Source organism: Zea mays, chromosome 1, assembly GCF_902167145.1.
Source record: "Zea mays cultivar B73 chromosome 1, Zm-B73-REFERENCE-NAM-5.0, whole genome shotgun sequence".
Lineage (NCBI taxonomy): Eukaryota > Viridiplantae > Streptophyta > Magnoliopsida > Poales > Poaceae > Zea > Zea mays.
This window is the reverse complement of record NC_050096.1, coordinates 121,808,595-121,829,564: the sequence shown is the minus strand read 5'-3', so window position 1 is coordinate 121,829,564 and position 20,970 is coordinate 121,808,595. Positions and strand designations below refer to the sequence as shown.

The window sequence follows — 20,970 nt, the reverse complement described above, 5'->3', positions numbered from 1 at the left end:
TACTTGCATATCTACTGATCGAGGTGTGCATGCACAGCACGAAATAAATGCAGATCGCCAAGAGGATCAAAAATTGAATTCAGCTTGATCCGATCCGTCTAGACGGACAGCGTGGATTCGAGTAATTTCCCATCTACAAAACCGGCGCCCGAGCATCTCCTTTGTGACCAATGAATAACTCATGCGCGGTTCCTGTTCGTTCGCGCCTATAAAAGCCATGGCGCAGCAGGGTCGATCTCCTCCACTACACACAAACACACAATGGCACCAGAAACGATGCTCCTCGGCGTCTGTGCCGTGCTGATGGTGGTCGGCGTCACGAACGCGGCGGAGGGCCAGGTGGCGTCGGTCGTCGTGGGCCTGGCGAGGTGCGCCGACAGCACGAGGAAGAACATGAAGGCTGAGGCCGGTTTCAAGGGTAAGCACGCCGCATGCGTCGTTACTTTACGCGCGCGGTGTGCTTTCTGCTTTGCATGCATGCAACACGCAATGCGATACATTTTCATGCATGCCACGGTTTCGTCTACCTATGACTGAAAAGACACACTAGCTAGCTAGCTAGTATATGTACTAGCTAGGACCAAAATTCGCAACACACCAATCTCGATTTAATATGAAAAAAGAGACGAGGTAAAATGAATTGATCACGTGTTGTCGTCTCGCTCAGGTGGATCACTAGAAGTAGTATAATAGTAACAAGGCATCTGGAGTGTTTTTAATTTTATTTATTTATGGTCCTCAGGTCTTCAGGTGGCGATCAAGTGCAAGAACAGCAACGGCGAGTACGAGACAAAGGCCGTGAGTGAGATCCAAAGCTCCGGAGCCTTCAGCGTCCCACTCGCCGCCGACCTCCACGGCGCCGACTGCCACGCGCAGCTCCACAGCGCCGCCAATAACGCGCCTTGCCCTGGGCAGGAGCCGTCCAGGATCGCGCCCATGTCAGGCGGCACCTTCGTCGCCGTGCCTGGCAAGATGCACTACCCGTCCGCGGAGTGCGCGTCCGCGTTTCTCTGCTCCCCGATCAAGAAGCACTTGTTAGATCACTTCCACAAGGCACCCCTGCCGGTGCCGGAGTACCACCCGGTGCCTGACCACAGCAAGCCGCCGGTGCCGGAGTACCACCCGGTGCCTGAGCACAGCAAGCCGGCGCCGGAGTACCACCCTCCCACGCCGGAATACCACCCTCCCACTCCAGTGTACGGGCAGCCAAAGCCAACTCCGATCTACCATCCTCCCGCTGAGCACTGAGTTCGATCAACAACGAACGCCAGAGCTAGAAGAACGGCAGGCTTCTGTTAGTTATTAATTCAGTACTGCACGTGTTACTAGTGCGCCTCATGCATGGAGAATAAAATGGTGTGAAATATAGCTGGGAGCTTGTACTTTATTAGTTATCGATTGTTGTTTATCTTTAACTTGCTTACCGAAATCGTGTTGTGCATCTTGTCTTTTTGTCAATGTAAGCAGAGCCTGTTCTCAGTCCTACTCTCCCCTTTCACGAAGGTATTACTAACTCAATTTTTTTCAACTTTGACGGTTAACAACAAAATATTTATAAATATTTACTAAATAAAGATAAAAAATATTAGATTTATTATTAAAACATCTACCACAATATATAATTTTTGTGATTTAAAATAATTATTTTTTATAGATATTATTTGTCAAAGTTTTAAAATATTAATTTAGGATAAATCTTCGTGACCTTAAGATAAGGAACAGAAGGAGTAATCCGTTTCTTCAGTTTTAAATATCAAAGGATTACAATGATCTTTCTGTTACAAACTCTTACTCTCTCTGTTCCAAAATATTTGTCGTTTTAGCTTTGGTTTTTATGTCTATATTCAAATGGATGATAATAAATCTAGACATATCTAAACACATATACAAAATATATTGTTGGGGACTTGTTCTCAAATGCTATAAGTTAACAACAATGCAACACAAAAAATGTTAAACGTTAAAGTCCTTCGTCCTTCGGAACATTATTTCCCTTGAGATATAATGATTTTCGGACGAAGGTTATAAAGGACATACCTTCATCAACACAACATATAATAATGAAGAAGGAATCATATGGAATATAACGTAAACAATTATGTATAATTATCAACTCATTTCTATATTATTATTATGGAAAAATAGAAATGATATCAAATTACAAATGTACCTTCGGCTTGAAAGAAGGTAAAAATACAAGCGTGACGCAAAAGTAATTGCCAAGTCAGCGTGAACAGTACGGGGGCACTATTCACCTATTTATAGGCACGGGACATAGCTCATATAAAATTACATCCATGCCATTTACATTTGGTAGTAATTCTATAGTAATCCACCGAGGTCTGAATAGCCTTTTCATCTTTAAGTCGGTTTCCTTTTCTGCTATCATGCCGAAGCTTTACTGCTCACAGTTTCGGCGCTGTGTCAACCTTCGTATTCTTTGGGCTTCTCCCACTGTGGTACCGATTTGAGTCCGAAGATACCTGTTCACACATTATACTCCAGAAACATCGTTAAATCATGTTTTTTGAGGACCTTCGGAAGCCGAAGACCCCCAACATATATTCATCAAGAATTGTACGAACCCACTATTTTTCTAAAACAACTATCATTTCCGGACAGAGTAGAAAAAAGTCATGTCCAAGCTCCATGGTGCTGCTTTATTTGGAATTATAATGTTTGGATGTTCCAAATAGGCAATAACTATGCGCACCGCTCCCCTAGTCAGAAATGCTAAGTACTACCTCCATTTACGAATATTTGTCGAATAATTGTTGTCCGCTAATTTATTTTTTGAAATAAGCTGTGATAAATAAAAAACATAGAGAGTATTTGGATATAACTCTTACTCTAATTCTCTTATTTGATATGTTTAAAGAAAGGCTCTGCACGCATGTAACCGTATTCTTCAACGAACCCCTCGCGGCCCGCGTTCCTCGATCGCCTTGTCTCTGTGCACTCGGTCTCTCATTCTCTTCATCTTTTATATATGCTCATGTCCTGACCTATGATGGAATCATCCAATTTAGTGTGACTCTATGTGTGGTCGACTTCAATTCAACACTAAGGGCTCGTTTGGCACAGCTCTCCTTAAAGTTTGATCGAAATTACCCGCAATTGCCATTGGACCTCCCCTTAAAGTTTGATCGAAATTACCCGCAATTGCTATTGGACAAAAACATAACGAGCCAATTTATGGATTAAACATTTGAGACCATTTTATGCACTACTACGATGAGAATATTTTATATGTTATTGTTTCATATTTTTTTCCGTATATGCATCTTACTTATTGGTTTGTAACAAAGTTGAACTGCAAAGAGTAAAATAGACAATCGCCACAGACCACCAACTCTCAGAAGACAAGAATCAGTTCACTTGCCAAACGGTTTTAAAAATGATTCTGATTTTCTAGAAGAATTAGGAGGATCAGCTCCTCACGAGGATCAGGATCTGAAGTTAAAGAAGCAGGAGCTGGAGCTTTGCCAAACGGACCCTAAGTACATATGAAATGAAGCCAAATTGGATAGTCCCACGAAGAGAGAAATCGGAGCGTTCAATGCATGTAACACTAAGCACCCTTCAGCAGCTTTGTCATAATCTAGTCCCTCGCTAGCTGCTCTTGGTCCTTCTGCCGTGGCCCGCTTGCCATGGCCAGTTCGTCCCACCAAGATGCTACAGGATTCACAGGCCCGCCACGCTATCGGATCAGTAACCAAGTCGGTCCACCACAGGGATGACAATGTGTATGAGTATTAGTAAATAACCGTAGATAATTATTCATTGGATATGTGTATTAGATAATTATCCACTGCATATATGTGTATGGTAGAATTTGGTATCCGCGGGTACGGTTATGGATATAATAAGGTATCCGCGGATATTTTTTCGCTGGTATGTATATCCGGTATCCATACCCGTTACCCAATGGATATCTAACACATGGGTCATCCGGATTTATATATTATCATAAATTCTTATTTTTCAATTGTTATCCATAACATGTTGTTTGGTGCTAAAATTATCATTTAATGCTACTGGAATGATAATTAATTCGAAATGTGATAAAATTGTTGTTTGGTGTTGAATGCTAAAATTGTAGTGGGCGGGCGTGTAACGGGTATCCACTGGATAGCGGATACCCGGCGGGTTTATGGGTACGGGTATGGGTTGAGTTTTGTCTCATAGGTATGGATTCGCGAACTATATATCCGTGTAATATCCGCCTAACTGTGTCGCCGATCAAGCCGCCTAGAAGCCCCTAAGCTTCAAATCAAGCAACCACACACTACAATAAAGCTCTACTCAAGCGATCCAATTAACCTCTACATATGCGGTTTCAGAAACCGCTTGTATTGCACCGCCTCTGATATAAAACAACATCTCAGACGATCAATTTAAAACCGCCTATCGAGGAACACCTGGATGGGCTTCGTAAAGAAAATCAGAACCGCACAGAGGACTGGATCATGAGGGAGCACAAACATCGTTTCAACGAATGGTTAATGTACAAAAACATCCCATCCAGAGACTCTTTAGAATAGAAAACAATCGTGTTTAGTGACATCATAGCAAGCATATGACATCAATGGGTACACATTCCACACTAAATCAAAAGACAAAAAGTGTTATGCAAAATAGTGGTGTTCGTATCGATGCTTTTGACCTACAGGGATAGAATACCACAGATTTTAGATTCATAGAGGAAATATGGGAACTTGAATGTGGCCCAAGCATGAAAATACCCTTATTTAAGTGCTAATGGGTACAACATCCTGGGATGACAGTGGACAACTACGGACTCACATTAGTAGACTCAAAGAAAGTAGGTTATAGAGTTGACCCGTGGGTTCTCGCCAAATGTGTTGCACAAATGTTTTATGTACTCGATCCAGCAAATGAGAAGATGCATGTAGTTATTTCTGGAAAGCAAAAAATTGTTGCAGTTGATAATGTGGGAGACGAAAATCTCTACTACTCTATAAAGATGCAATGTAGGCGTCCACATGGTGCACGGCTCTGCCCCAGCACCGCACCCTCCCCATCCGCGCACGCCCCTGCTTCTGTGACCCCAGCGTCGGCCCTGCCCCCCCGGCAACATCACTCTGTGACCCCCGCGCCCCACCCTCCAATCTCACTCTATGACCCCGCCTCCACCCCACCCCCAATCTCGCTCCATGACACCCCCCCCGCGCGCGCGGTGGTCACGGGCATCCTACCACCGACGTTGCTTTCCATGCCGGCCACCAGACAAGCTCATCCTCGCTATGGGCGAGTCCGACCTTGAGACTGCTCCCCGTATCGATGCCCAAATCCCATGCCCTGCGAGATGAGCTTGCTGGGTTGAGGACCTGCTCGGCCTCAACCCGGATCTCCACCATCCTCCCCCCTAACTCTGTTGAGGAGGATGACCGCCCTCTCGTGACTGTCGGTTCCCCATACCACGCAGTTGGTATTCCTCCCGCGTTCTTTGTGAAGCTAACGAGGCGGGCGACGACAAGCACTTCTCTAGTGTAGGCAAGGCTGGGTGCAAGGGCAGTGCTGTAGGACAAAGGGGGTGCAGGTGGTGTCACTGCTGTGAAGTCCGTACCAGAGCGCGGAGCTAGCGTTGGCCACCATCGTCGCCGTGTGCTGCAGGTTCATTCACAACCGCAGAAGAAGCCTTGCTTCGTGGAAAGGTAGCTCCAGTTCTTCCTTGTCTGCTCAAATTTCGTAGAACTGTGATTTCCTTGCAAAGAGTAGGTGCAATGGCAACGGCTTGGCAGATTAATCGATTAGTTAGGGATAGTTAGCTCCTGATTCCTTTTGTTTTTTACCACTAAATCTCAGATACCCTTGTCGACGCTATTTGTATTGCATAGTTTTAATTCTATAGAACATTATAACATCAAAAGTTGACCACGCAGTGTAGTTCTTTTAACTTGTTCCACTGAATTCGAGTGCTCTTGCTCCCCGATGAACTGTATGTAGTATATTTGAGCCTGGCATTTTTCACCTTTCATTGCTTTATCCATGTGCTTGCTTTGACATGGTTTGGTGGGTCAAGCTTGTAGATGAAGCTGTCAAAGCTCAGCTCAGCCAAGCGGATGCTGAAGTTGACATTGTCTATTGCAGGTAAAACATCAAAAAAGCAAAAATGGTGGACATGGACCAAGGGGCCAGAACTGAGAACTAGACTGATTTTGCATGTAAAGTTCCACTGAGAACTAGACTGATTTGTATGTGACCACCGATTCTGGTATCTGATCTTTGAATTATTGTCGTGTTGTTGCAGACGGAAGGAAATCAACAGCACCACCAGCACCAGAAACATCCATGTGGATCTTATAGAGCTTCTTTGGCACATTTATTTGGTACATTTCTTGGATAAGCTCCTATGATGCTATACATTCTTTAGATTGATGTTTTAGCTTTGTATGATATGCAGATACACACTCAGGGATAAGCTCCTACGATTGTTTCATTGCTTCTTTCTTTCGATCATTTTAACTATGCCTTTCGAGCAAAAAGAAGGCGGATGGCAATGCTACTTTTTGTATGATCCTAAGCACTACAGGAATCCGAAGCATCCCCGTCGGCTACTTTAATTCCCGTCGGCTAGGTAAGGCCGACGGGGATTAATTAGTAACTCCCGTCGGCTCAGTAGGGCCGACGGGGATTAATTAATAACTCCCGTCGGTTGTCCTGGCCGACGTGGATTAACAATAACTCCCGTAGGCTTGTAAGTGGCCGACGGGGATTAATTATTCCCGTCAGCGGCCGACGGGAATAATCTTATCCCCGACATCTGACGCCTGTCGGCTTACAACCGACGGGAATAAGCCTTAAACCGACGAGAATTACTAATCCCCGTCGGTTTAAGGCTTATTCCCATCGGTTCCTGGCCGACGGGAATTAAGTGTTTTCCTGTAGTGAAGGTTCTCCAATTATGGTGTACTAGAACAGGTGGCGCCCTTATGGGCGCCCTATCAAGAAAACGCACAAAAAATTCAAACACTACACAATTAGCTTCAAATTAAATCTGTTCGTCTTATGGCAAACCTGCATAAAGTTTGTATGGAAAAAGTACAGACCGCGCTGGTGTTCTTTGTGCCTTTCACCAGAATAAAAGTTGAAAATACATAAAATGGTCATAACTGATGAGAGTGTACGAAATATAGTACATATTACGGTGATCAAAGACACAGTATGTAATACGTCATATATAAACAACATCATATATAAACACAGTTTAGGAACACAAACACATTGTAGGAACACAAACATATTGTAGGATACAATACGACAATATAATACATATGGTGCGGACGCAGGTTCTACAACTGTCTCTAAAAGACAGTGTACATGCAGTTGCGAAACAATACATAACTCTAACAGTTTGTAGCTCCATAGACTATACATGTACGGTGCAACAAGTAGATGATCATTGTACATAAAAGCGTGTTGTAAGCATTGGTTTGTTGCGCAGTTCTTAAAAGGTCTTTGGCACAAGCACATCAAGCTGCTTAGGCTTAAACATAAAGGGAGCGAAGCACGTTCATGTCAACAAGCATAGAAATCCAGCGTGGCCTGTGCATAGCATCGATGGCGAACACTGATCTAGTAGTAACCTGAAACACAGTTGTGAGAAACATTTAGAACACTTATTTTTTTGGAGTAAGCCATTAATACAAACAAATCGTAGCAATATATCAACGACAAGGCAAGATGAATTGAGAATGAGCATGGTTGACACCATTTTTTTTGCACAACACAACAATTCAGCATGATGAAATCATTCTGGATGCTGGTAATCAGAGGCTAACGCACATGCTTTAGGCCAAGTTCCATATGACAGTAGAAAAAGAGGCTCTCCGGGTTTTGATCTATAGAATCTTTGGACAGGATCGTTGCTAAGATTGCTATTGACTTGTTTGCTTTGTACCCTTAAGCGCCTTGATATGTTTCTATAGATAAAAAGAAAAATTCCTGTTTTGGGGGCAGGCGTGGGTGCGGCATGGGCTTTGAACTATGTAATACTGTTGTACTGCCAATTTACCATTTTGTAGAAATGTCTAACACTTATTACATGTAACAAAATGTGCAGACACAATTGATTCATCATGTAAAGTCTAAGTTGTGGAACTACGATTGTGTGGTGCCTAAAATGTGCAGATCTAGACGGAGTATGTAGCATAAGATTAAACCAGCATACCTTGTTAAGTCTGCTCTGGGCCAATCTGTATCGAGCGTGTGGACATGAACATGTATCATATATCCTTCCGAAAGCAGATGTACATATCAGCTTGGATACAAAAGTAGTAGACAACGATCATCCAAAAGAGTGAACAACTGCAACTGTGAGCCCAAAAGACCTGTGCCCCTCTGTGACTAAGCATCTTTGGTAGAGCTGAAAAGGGGACAGAGTTACAATTAGATAGTCTAGGACATATCAGTCTAGGCCAGGAATCGAAACCAAAATATTTTCTTGCCTAGGTGTTCATGGACAACCTAGAGGTACAAGGGAAAAGGTACCTAGGGGCAGCAGCGCTATCCGCAGCATCCTTGGAGCCAGCGATTCCTCCATCTACGTCGGTGAACAACCTCTTTGTAACTGTCTTTGCAGGCGAAGACCTTGTCCTAGAACGAAAAGCTTGGTTAGCAACAATTTCAAAAGCTAATGTTCAAATTTTTCTTCTATCCAAAGTACTAATCTGATAGATGAGGCTTTGTTTTAGAAACAGCAGCAACAGAATTGACGGCGACATTGATACACACCTTGCATATGCACGATGTACGAACAAGCATTAAAGGTAGAGAAAACAATTTCGTGGACAGAAAACAAACTTATTTAAAAAGTCATAAGTTTTACATCTAGTGGGGGGGGGGGGGGGTAACTACAAAAATCGTTGGTCGCCTATCATCCAGCCTTTTGCCCTGCCCTATGCCTTCAGTTCAGTGAGCCTTTACTTCAGTTCAAAAAAATGAAAAAAACTATTAAGTCCAGGATTTTAGTAAGTTTTACATCTACTGGGGGGGTAACTACTAAGCCTTTAGTTCAGTTCAGTACTCAAAAAAACTATTTGAACATCCATCAAAAGACTGGGTCAAATGTATTCAGCATGAGTGGAAAGTCTTAGAGAAAGATTTGCCAGGTAGGTAGTTGTTGCTTACTTCCCTTCTCAGTATCCAAATGTACCACCGGTAATATCTTGTTGAGTTCAGCACTTTATATCAATTAACTATTTTCTTTGTTCGTTCAGTTTGCTTTAAGAATCATGGGATGATCGGTTGTTTCTAGACAGATGGTGAATTACCGTACTGGTGGTTTGCGGCTTAATCCAAACGTGTATGCTCGCGGGAAGGTGTGCCTTAGCCTCCTAAACACGTGGACTGGCAGTGGATTTATTCAAACTATAAATGGCAGCACTACTTGCATAGTGTATTGAAGTATTCAAACTATAAATGGCAGCACCATGTCCAAATCAAATCAGGACATGGTTGGATGCACATGGCTAGTTGCTAGTTTGGCTAAAAATAATCTCAAATTAGGCATGGCTAGCTAACAGTTGGTTGGGGAGTTGGCTCAAAACATTAGCACACCTATTAGCCCCAGCTAAAATTAGGTAGCTAATAATGAACCCAACATGGCCTCGGATTATGTCTAGGATTTGTTTGTCCCCCCTCCCAACACACGGTTATACCAGGCCACCATAACTTCGGTCCCCAGCCGGTAAGCTGAAAAATGACCAAACTCTAACAACAAGTTTAGAATCTCTGTAATTTGGGTAACAAATCATAGCAGTAACTAAATCATTCTAAAGACAGAAGTTGATTCATCCTTGCGAATCGGATGTATGTGAATCACATATTTCAGATACGAGCAAATTGAGTATATGCACACTAATCATTATCAGTTACATTTTTTGTTTGTATGAACCATGAAGGCCTGTAATAAAGCTGTGTTGGGGTGCGATGAAGCGGAATTTACCTCTTCCTAGGCGTGGATGTCAGTTCTTTTGTTATAGCGGGAGTAGCACCTGGAACCACAGTGCTGCTGCCAATACCAAAAGTCTGCATAGAAGGGGTCAGTAACAGACGGTGTACTGTTTGCAGCATAAATTTGGAAGTTTATGGGATGCACACCTTATCTTGCACACTGGTTGCGGAACTTTGTGGTGTGAGCAGGGTCGAAGGCATGACCAAGTTAGAGGCTTTGTTAGGAGTGTCTTCAACGCCACTGGGTGTGTCTTGCAACAACATAGTTTGTGACTGTTTTGACCTCGATGAAGATGCTTGGATGGAGTCCTTTGCAGTACCTATCTCTGCCACGACTGCGTTGGAAACAAATATTTCCAGTATTGATTGTGTGGTCAGAGAAACTCACATTCCATATATATGTCTTCTCGAGCAGATCTGTGATTGGATCAGGAATAAAAGCCGGTCGGATTGTTGGCAATGAGCATATCGCACGGCTTCTTGATTATGCGTTGCGCCATCCGACCAAAGAGGATGAAGTCTGTGTCACCCGTCTCATCCCCTGCAGTGAGAAGCAGTTTGTACCTAAAACACATGGTGATACCGAGTCAGCACAGTGAAAATGGGTAGGCCATGTGTATAGGAAACGAAAACGTTCACTCAGGGTGATGCATAGAAAAGTAGCTGCTGCATATTAGATGTGAGTGGGAGTCAAAACAGCGAGAGTTGTTGGGAGGCAAAGGTAGAATGGAGGCAATTGAAGTGAAGAGATGTCGACTAACCTTTGGTTGGGCGTGCCAATGTTAGCGCAAACTTGATCGCTGCACTTGTAGGAATCTCCATGAGCCACAGCTGTGCGGGTGCATTTTTTGCATGCATTGTACCACCACCTATTACCAATCTTTTTTACAGTGACTGTCACCAAGAATTCCCTATCCTGACGAACATGTAAATATATGGTCATGCTATATTCCCAGATCCAACCAACTATGGCACGACTGCAGGAAAACAGTAACAGAAGACCATGGCAGTTGGTAAGGCAACAACAGCTAAGTGAATGAAACATGGAACATACCTTATTCTCAAATGGGTGCAGATCTCTGATATAAGCAATTTTCTGTTCCTCAGGTACATGAGACATAGGCTGATTCGAAGATAGAACCTCGTTCCACTTAATGGGACTATGCGCTTTCGTCGCACTGGTTTATACATACAATGAGTCAAGCTGAAGTTAGAACACAGCGAAGACAAACAACAGTTTTATACGTGTAGCAGGCATAGTAGAATATTACCTAGTCATGAGGGCACTTGCTTCAGGAACATCAGGATTAATGTACCACTTACAGGGTGAGCCTCCAGACAAGCACAGTCCATCTAAAACAAAGGGCATTAGGTCTGAACTATCAAAAAGCACTTAACTCAAAAGTTCAAAGTTAGTATACCCGCGTATTTCTTGACAAGCGTGCCAACAAACATCAGGATCTGTGGAGAGGACTGACCATCGTTGTAGATCTGTTCTCCAGGGAATAAGCTAGCTTGCCCACCCCAGAGAACAACATTTACCGAACTGTTGTTGCTGTTTTTAGTTTGAGTATGTAGGAAGAGTCATACAATGAAGCATATGTAGATGAAGGCAGAGGAAACAAATCCCTATGCGGCTAAAAAACAGTAACAACTATGTATAACGAACCTGACACTGCACAGGGAAATAGTCCTCTTAGAGCTGGTTGTATGTTGCCCTCTGGATCGGTGCAGCGCCACGACCGAGATGGAAGTGACAATTCCAATGGCATCTGTATTGGATCCAATTAATGAATACAACAAAATTATAGTCTCTTAAACTTTGTAGTATATAGGTAAGAAAGTCTACCTGTGTAGTACTCCCTGTGGTCGACACACAAATGGAGCTGGTCTATCGGTGTGAGTGAGTAGGTAAGCACAGGAAATGCTGGCGGAACCTCAACAACCTCCTCCAATTTTGTCCAGTTTGTAAAGGTAATCATGTTCTCATTGAAAACAGGCTTGTACAAATTGTTCGAGGCTCTGACCCGGAAGTATGTGATGTTGTAGACGACTCCTTTTATCAGTGGCTTGAACTTTTGTATGACTGGTGGGAATATTGCAGCATGGATACCGTTTCCCTGAACAAAGCAGTGATGGAGGAAACAACAACATAATAGCAATTAATCTCATACCAATGCCACCTTCCCTTTACCAAATAGATAAGCGTGCAGATGTTGTACCTCTTCGTCAAGCAGCACCATATCACAATGGAGCAACTTTGCTTCATCCTGAGGATCACAGAAATCCCATAAACGAGAAACACGAGCGCATATGGTCACAGAAGTGTTCCCACGCTGGAGCTCCGGGATCAACACGTCTCCCATCTACAACATAAAATAGGAAGAAAAAACATAAGAGCAAGGACATCGGGACCCATGCATGAAACAGCATGTGCAAAGCATGACAAAAAAGCATGGCTCTCGTACCAACCTATACATAGCACACATTAGCAGCTGCAAACGTAGAAACAAAAGTATAAGAAACAAACACGTAGGTACTCGACGACGTTATTTATTTACAAACGCCACACGAGGCGCTACAATAACCAAGCAGAAAAGGGGCTAAGTGGCAGCCACATCAGCGGCAGCAAGGACTTCCATGTAAACAACATTCCGAGTCTGTGAGCCGCACGAGCCATCTTCATTTTCAATCAGTATTACAAGTCCATTTCTAGACGTTGAACGGGAGACAGCCACATAAAGCTGGCCATGTGTAAAGACAGGTCTCTTGAGGTAAATGCCAACTCTTGATAATGTTTGCCCTTGACTTTTATTTATCGTCATTGCATAACACAGACGTACTGGAAACTGGTATCGCTGAAGTGTGAAGGGCCACTTCACATCTGTAGTGTTGAGGGCAATCCTTGGTATTAAGACTTCTTCTCCAACATTTGATCCTGTAAGCGCTACGCAGTGCAAGATGCGTTGACCAAGTTGAGTGACAAGAAGCCGTGTGCCATTACAGAGACATTTATTTTGATTCAGGTTGCGCAACAACATCATAATGGCACCCTTTTTAAGCTCGAGTTTGTGGGCAGGGAAATTGTTCGCATCAATTGAGTTTAAGAATTCGGTAGGGTAGAGGACGTCGAAGTCTAGTATGTGTTCCGATGATTTTGCTATAACGTCACAACTTAGGTATTGGATGGTGTCTCCAGGGACAAGCGAGAGAACGTAGTTATTAACGTCATCGACTGTGGCATTATTTGGGCAAACAATGGCACGCGAGGAAAGGTATGTGGGATCTCGGTAATTCAACAGAAAATCTGGGTATACTTTTGATACAAGCGCAACTACCTTATCACCGTCAACCCGGAGCAACAAATCTTCAGGGACCGTAATCCACGTAGCCTCATGCTCGCTCGCTCTTCTTTCAGCAGGCAAGTACCATCACCAACAGATAGTACCCATTTGACAAACATGTCGAGCTCGTTTCGCGCATCTACTTGCAAAGATGGATCAAAAAGGCGCATGTTGGTGCACAGCCTAAGGAAGACGACATGGCGCCATAGATTAGAGTTTGTAATAGAGGCATTAACTATGGAAGAGCGAGATCCTTTTCTAACAATAGGTAGTATTTGCCGGAAATCGCCACCAAGAACTACAGGCTTGCCACCAAACGGGAGGAGCGCATTTGAAGGAGTATGTTCTGAAAGAATATCACGCATTGTCTTATCTAAAGCCTCAAAGCACCAACGATGGGTCATTGGCGCCTCATCCCATATAATGAGGGAGGACACCTGTATAAGTTCAGCAAGCATAGCATCGTTTACATCAAATGGTATTTTAAATCTTGAATGTGCAGTGCGCCCTTTGGGCAAAAGTAGGGATGCGACACCAGAGGAGGCCACTGCAAGCACTATTTTCTTTTCGGAACGTAACCTTGCAATTATAGTGTTCCATAGGAAGGTTTTGCCTGTGCCACCATGGCCATAGACAAAGAAAAAACCCGGTGAGTTACTGTAAACACGCCCAACTATGGCATCGTAAACGGTTCGCTGGTCCGCATTCAATTGTGTAACCAAGGAATCAGCGTGCATCGACAACATTAATGGCTCATGGTCAATTTCATCATTAATTAATCTGTTCTCATCCACAAAAGCGCATTGGACATCTATCTTTGGCAAACCATAGTCATTTATGTTGCCACCACTATTAGCAAAGGCATCTGAGAGTTTGCGTATCAGGAGGGACATGAGTTGTTCCTGTGGTATGTTGTAGTTAGGATTTCCCAATGTATCTCTAAGTTGTCGACCAATGTCATCTGTAAAAGATAGCCAGTATGTATCAAATAATGCACACACATTACCAACAGGGCAGAACATAACTACGGTCACAAAAAGCTGTCTAAGCTGGTACGACGACGCAGATATGATCGCCTCGTCAAACAACAGCTTCCACTTATTATCGCTCTCAAGCAACCCACGCGCCTTGCACGCATCACGAAATGTGTCATACACTCAACCATTGAACGTCCTGATATCAACATAGCTTGTCGAACCCTTAACTATCATCAATAGCATGCGTAAGTAGTATAGTTCGCCAGCAGTAGGATGTACATAGTACATGCGTCCAATTGTTGTGCAGCGAGACCTCGATTTCCAACATCGGGCCGAGGCATCCCATGTCCATTTCTTTGGGAAGTCGCAATACGTTAAGCATCTAGCTTGTTCATGCCTCAAATTAGTCTCAATCCATTCAGTTAGCATTGTGTTTTTGGCCGCGGAGCTAGCAAGCAACGCATGTAGGTTCGCGCCAAGTTCGTAGCGCACGTGGTTTAACCCAGGAAGATGTACAACAAGTCGCTCAACAGAAGGCACTCTAAAGTGAATGTCATATTCAAATGCGCGCCACAATGCTTCGCATGTAGACAAATACCTAGCATCGATGTACTCCTGGATTTCATTCGGTGGTGCTACTTGCGCATCAGGCGATACATTAGACGTGTTTGCGGTGATTTCAAAGTACACCTTTGCTCTATCAATTCCCTTCGTAACATACTTGAATAGATATTTAATCATGTTTGACTTGTTGCACCATTCAACGTTAATGTGCGCATTATACTTTTTCAGGAGGTGCATATTATATGGAACAACGTTTCTATTATCAAGTCTCACACCATTCTTGAGAACATGTCTGTCATCAGGCCTGCGCCTATAGATAGTAAAGCCAAAGCCGTCTAAGATGGTCTCATCTTGGAAGGGCTTTGGGAAATTTTTGCAGCATTTGTCGTTTTTCATACATGGGCACCTTCTGTTGTCAGCACCACAGGGACCATGCATCATGAATTCGTCGACCAAAGCAAACCCTAAAGGGTCAGCGGCGATATCAGGAATCTCAGCACAAATGAATCTATCAACAATAGAAGCACTAAACTCTGTGTTCCCATCGGCTAGCCACACAAGGCAGTGTATACGCGGCAAGCCACGCTTTTGGAATTCAAAAGTGTATAGGACTGCAAGTATCGAACCAAACGTCTTCCCCTCTCTAATATCCGATATGAATTCGTTTACTTTCATATGGAACACACGCACCACCAAGTCAGAACGGTCGCATGGTTGTTGGCCAGGTTCAAAGCGTAAGGCATCTGCTATTTCCCTCCACTTGGTATTACAAGTAAAAGTCACAAAAAGATCCGGTGGTCCGTATACCCTACATATAGCCATCACGTCCTGGTAGTTCATGACATGGTACCTTCTACCACCAGTGAAGCTGGCAGGAACAACTACCCGACCGCCAATCGAATCAGCATTAACGAAGCCCTTATCAATGGCGTCAGCTATGCCCTGCACAATTTCTGACCGTAGATCGCTTTGGTGGCTTGCTATGAACTGTAGCCTGTTTCCTTCGATAGTTGAATACGCATCGACATCTATTTGATCACTTAATCTACTGTAACATGTATATGGGTTTGGCTCGTCCAATCTGTAGTGCATGTGTCTCCTTACAAACTCAAGCATCGTGACATATTTTCGTTTTGATGAACCAACATCGTCATCACCAAAATACCTAATACCAAGATGGAAGCCATGTTCACCGTAAGGAAACAACAAAGGGTATTGCAAAGGCATGTACGCTGGATGCAAGCATGAAACACGTTTGAGGCCGCACTCTCTATCATGCACAAGAACATCATATGTGTATTCCCCGGTCGTGTAGTCGCCAACAATAATGGTAGCAATCTCACCATTTGAGGGTAGGCTGTATTGTACATCATGGCGTGTGTTACAGCCTAGCAATCTGAGTGTTATCTTTTGATCACCCTCACGCTCAAGGCGTTCTCTCGTGCATCGGAACGCTTTGACAAGCGAGTTGTTTTCATTCAACATATCGAGCAGCGACGACACCATTTCAGGGTCTGGCTGGCCACCAGCACCGTCATCGGTCTCAAAAATGCCTAGCCTATTCTGGGTCTCATGTTCCGTGTCATATGTGTACAGTTGGGCAAATTTTGGCTGTGTCCCACGCTGTGGAAGTAGTGTGCCAATCCTATGGTGCACCACCCCATTAATTTTGAAAACATAAGGTGTAGTGCCGTTATTTATGGTTTTGTCGATAGCTGCACCGAAAGAGGTGAATGCAAACAATGAATTGTAGGACCGGATAAGCCTCAAGAAACGCCTCGAGCGAGTACCTCCATCAAATTTCAAAAGATCGGCAAGCAAAGGCGGCGGACATTCAAATGGTTTTAGGTTCACCTTCCCTCCTTTGCAGCAAAGGTTGTACACAATTTTCCTCTGGGTGGAGAAGGAATCGTTTTTGACACGCTCTTGGAACCAGAAAACAGCGTGGCAGTATGGGCATATGTGTTTAGGTCCACCGTAGTATGACCTCTCAGGGTAGGCATCTACATAGGAAGAAGAGAAAGGGTAGCACATCAACAAAGTAGGAAGAATGTTACCCGAAATGTTGGCATAATACATACCTTTTAGAGCATCTACGTATGACTTGTCCAAAGGAAGCGTGGTTGACATTGGCTCGTCAGTTACCATGCGACGTACTCTATTGCGTCGGTGTAGCCTATTGGATGTGGCAAGCGCTGAAGGGAATGACATTATAGATCTACTACCTGTGATGACATAAGTATCACTAACACCATTTTTTTGCTGCAGTAATGGTTGCACAAACATAGTTGTACGCACATGTTCCTTGTAGCGTAGGTATCGGCTGGTTAGAGGGTCCCGAAAGGTTAGACGGGGCTATTTCTTCTTCACCATCCATAATGCGATGGCCATCAGCTGTCTCAAAGACCGGGCAATCTAAAGAGGTTGCATATTTTTTGGCCCGCAAGAGAAGCATCGAAAATTAGGATGGGTACCGGCCGTTGCGCGCATAAACAAAGAAGCGATACTATGAGCACTAACCCTGCGCAATTGCACCGTGCCTCAGGCGCTTCGCTTCGTGGCATCTCTCAACATGCATGCATGGAGAATCAGGCATAGCGCTATATATCGCATAGCATGGAAGAACGTCACGTAACATTGGTGAAAAATAGGTTTGTAACAAACAACACATAAAAACAGGAAAGGCGCATAGGCACACAAACTAACCGACGATTGGAAACGCAAAATGGCGAGCGGTCTCCTCCAAGCTGTGATAAAATTCCCCCAAGCAGCAAGCACGCAAACACCCAAATCACTGGGGAAAAAAGACATAAGAATTAGCGAACCATAAGAATAAGCAGAGGCTACTGTCTTTTTTTGAGGCTGGTATGCATGGAATGAAGCAGAGAAAAGCATTTACGCATCTCCTAGAAGACAACCTTGTAAAAACAAGAAAATTGACATGACGCGAACATCCAAATAATACCACTATGACTATTCAGATTGATACATATCAGACAGATTTTTGGTCGAACTATTCTCCTTAATCCAAACTTCAGTAATACCACACAACGCAAAAAGTGCTCTTGAACAATAGTAGAAATGGCTAGGTGCTTTTGACGCAACCATCAAACAACTCCAAGCTTGGCTAGGTGATTTTGACGCAATCTGTTGGCTAACTTTTTTCCTATTGGTTCGCCATAAGAAAATATAGTGTAGCTAAAAGGAGAATGACGTGCATAGATGCACAGACTAACCGCTGATCGGAAAGGCGAACCGGTGAGTGGTCTCGTCCACATTGCGGCAAAGGTCACCCAGGCAGCAAGCACCGAGAGCACTGAAAAACAACCGAAAAAGAATTAGCTAACCAGTTCATGTGTAACTTGGGCATTATTTAAATAATAATGGATGTATCCAGACCGAATCAGGTTTGATCTCGGATCTGTTCAAGAATTTGTGGAATCTCTTCCTAAATCTAGGGCCTGTTAACACTACCAGTTCATGTGTAACAGGACCAGAGTCAACTTTTCATTGACGATTGCAAGTCACATGCACAGATGGTACTGCAGATCTGTTAGACATGGCTTTAGGAGTGATAAACACCAGAGATCATTAGAAAAGGAAAAACAAATCTCATTGGGTATTTTAGTGATTTTCAAACAAAAATGTGTCGCGTGTGCTAAGGACCTCAACAACCAACTAACTTCACATCTACTGCTAATGTTCATTTACGGACTGTTTTCCCCTCCTCCAAACTTTAGATCTCTAAAAGCTTTAGAGCACTTTAGCACACTTGTTTAAAGCTTTATCTGTAAAGTTTAGAGCTATAAAGCTTAGAGGAGAAAATCCAAACAGGGCCTTACATATTGAGAGGTTAATTCTGCCCATGGGCATTCTCAAAGCCAACAATTAATGTCCAGTTTCATTTACAAAATATCAAGGCAGGAGCACATATAATTTATACAAGGATTCAGCTGGCTATAATATAGCAACAGAAACTAAAATAGCACAATGATCTTGATGTCAGTAGAGTAAAATCGTGATGGCATACAAAACTGTATTTCTATGAAGGTTGTTATTAGATTTTTCTTTTCAACACTTTGTCATTAGACTACGTGTGCTGAACTGCTGATAGAGCATGAATAGGAAAAATATTTAATACAAACTCAAAAAATGGCAGAGATAGTCCATTCAAAGAAGAAAAAAGCTCAAACATTTTGTTATCAGATACAGTGTGCTGATATAGCATGAACAGAAGGAATATTTAACCCAAACTCCAGAAGAAGGCAACCATTCCATTCAAAGAAAAAAGTTATTGCTCAATACATCAGTCGTCAATAGCATACCATAATCTGCTTGGAAGCTAAGACCAAGGGTTTGGTTATTATTACATTTTCTAGGTCTGTACAACCCTGAGACATGTGAGTATGTGACATTGGATGACTGAATTGCTACTTAGAGAATTTGGAATGCAGAGATGAATTTCATGTCAGGGCCACTCTTATCAGCAAGTTTCACTGTCTTTTTACAGCGAAGAAAGTTCTAATCGCTGGGTTCATTAGGTGATTAGGTCCAGTGAATCTGGAGTTGGAGAAGCTGCTCACTGTTTTCAACAAAGTGAGATTTATTTCCTTTTTGGTCAGCATGCTGTTCATGAATCCATATGGGCCAACAGATTTGAAAACCATCGATTATTGATGCCTATTTCATTCCATATTGTGCATGACCACAAAAATGAACCTGACAATGAATTTGAATACCTTTTACTCATCATTATTTCTTTTTGACAACAGTAATGGAATGTTTCTCCATCGCACTGGAATGGCGAACCAAGTATAACTGAAAGGTATTCAAAATAAGTTGGTTGTTTAGACACCTGGGAGATGTAATGGTTTAGTGCTGCCTGAGATCCATATATGTGTCTATACACCAGACTACAGGTAAGTGATGGTACTGGAAGAGCGGCGGGATACAGTATGAACCCTAATCATATATACCAGACTGTCTGAAGTATATAAAGAAGGCGTTATTATGAACACTCAAGAAAATCATCATGATACAGGTATCATCATATAGAGCGGCAAGCTTTTTGTCCAGCCTTCAGTTGAGAGGACTAAGTTGAACCAAATGTTAGTTTAAGAGGTTACCTGTGGACAAATAGTATGAAACTTGGATGGAGCAATTTGGACTCTTTTTTTCTTCTTCTAAATATTAATTTAAAAATGTCTTATTTATGTAACGATTCAGTGTATAATTAATCACAAGGACCCAAAAAAGAATAAACCAGGTCCTACAAAAATAAAAAGAAACAACGAAAAGTTCGGAGGGGAGGAAGTAAACACAGCCACATGCACAGAAGGGAGAAAAGGCGACAACTACGGGGAGTCTGCAACAGGTAAGTGATGGCACTGCAGATCTGCACAAAAAATATAGCAATGGTAACCTGGGTTTACGAAGCCGCTGACAATGCGTAGGTCGCGGTGGGCAACAACAGCACATCAAATGCTCCCATGGCGACGGTGGGTGGCAAAACCGAAGTGATGAGCAGCGAGGAAGACGAAGTCGACAAACTCTCAGTCCAGGGCTAAATAAGACGGCCAGGAGCTAGGGAGAGGCAGAGGAAATATTAAAGTGATGAAAGTACTCACCGTCGTACCGCACAGAGCGTGGCCCTGTTTTAGCCATGCCTGGAACTGCTGACGCGATGGAGACGAACGACAGCGTGTGGACGACGTCTACGTGCCCATCCGCTCCTCTCCCTGCAGCGGCTGCATGTGGACCTGTGCGGCGGCAGGGACCACCCAGTAGTGTCATCCAACCCGTACGCGACGACGACTGCGCACGGGGACGACACCAGGCCAACACTGGTGTCAATCGACAGTAGCAAGAACCGAACGACATCGTGGACGTGGCTGGCGTGACAGCGGAGGTGAGGCCTGTTCGATGTAGGGAGTCCGCCTCGTTCACCGGAGAATAGGAGCAGCGCCACGAGGCAGACACGCCATCAGATCCACGAGCACTGATTTGGTCTGGTTCGTCGGGTCGCTCATCTCGGCTGCGCGGTCAGATCCAAGAAGCCGCCATCAGATCCACGAAATCGTAGGCCTTTGAGTTTGGTTTGGTTCCTC

General features: G+C 43.5%; 1 protein-coding gene across 1 annotated transcript; it reads left to right on the top strand.

Annotated features, from left to right (window-relative positions):
- Positions 1 to 237: 237 nt before the first annotated feature.
- On the top strand, positions 238 to 1,528 carry LOC100282842 (uncharacterized). The gene is made up of 2 exons (NM_001155748.2): positions 238 to 418; positions 743 to 1,528. The coding sequence occupies exons 1-2, from the start codon at positions 262 to 264 to the stop codon at positions 1,246 to 1,248; spliced, it is 663 nt and encodes a 220-aa protein (NP_001149220.2). The 5' UTR covers positions 238 to 261; the 3' UTR covers positions 1,249 to 1,528.
- Positions 1,529 to 20,970: the final 19,442 nt, after the last annotated feature.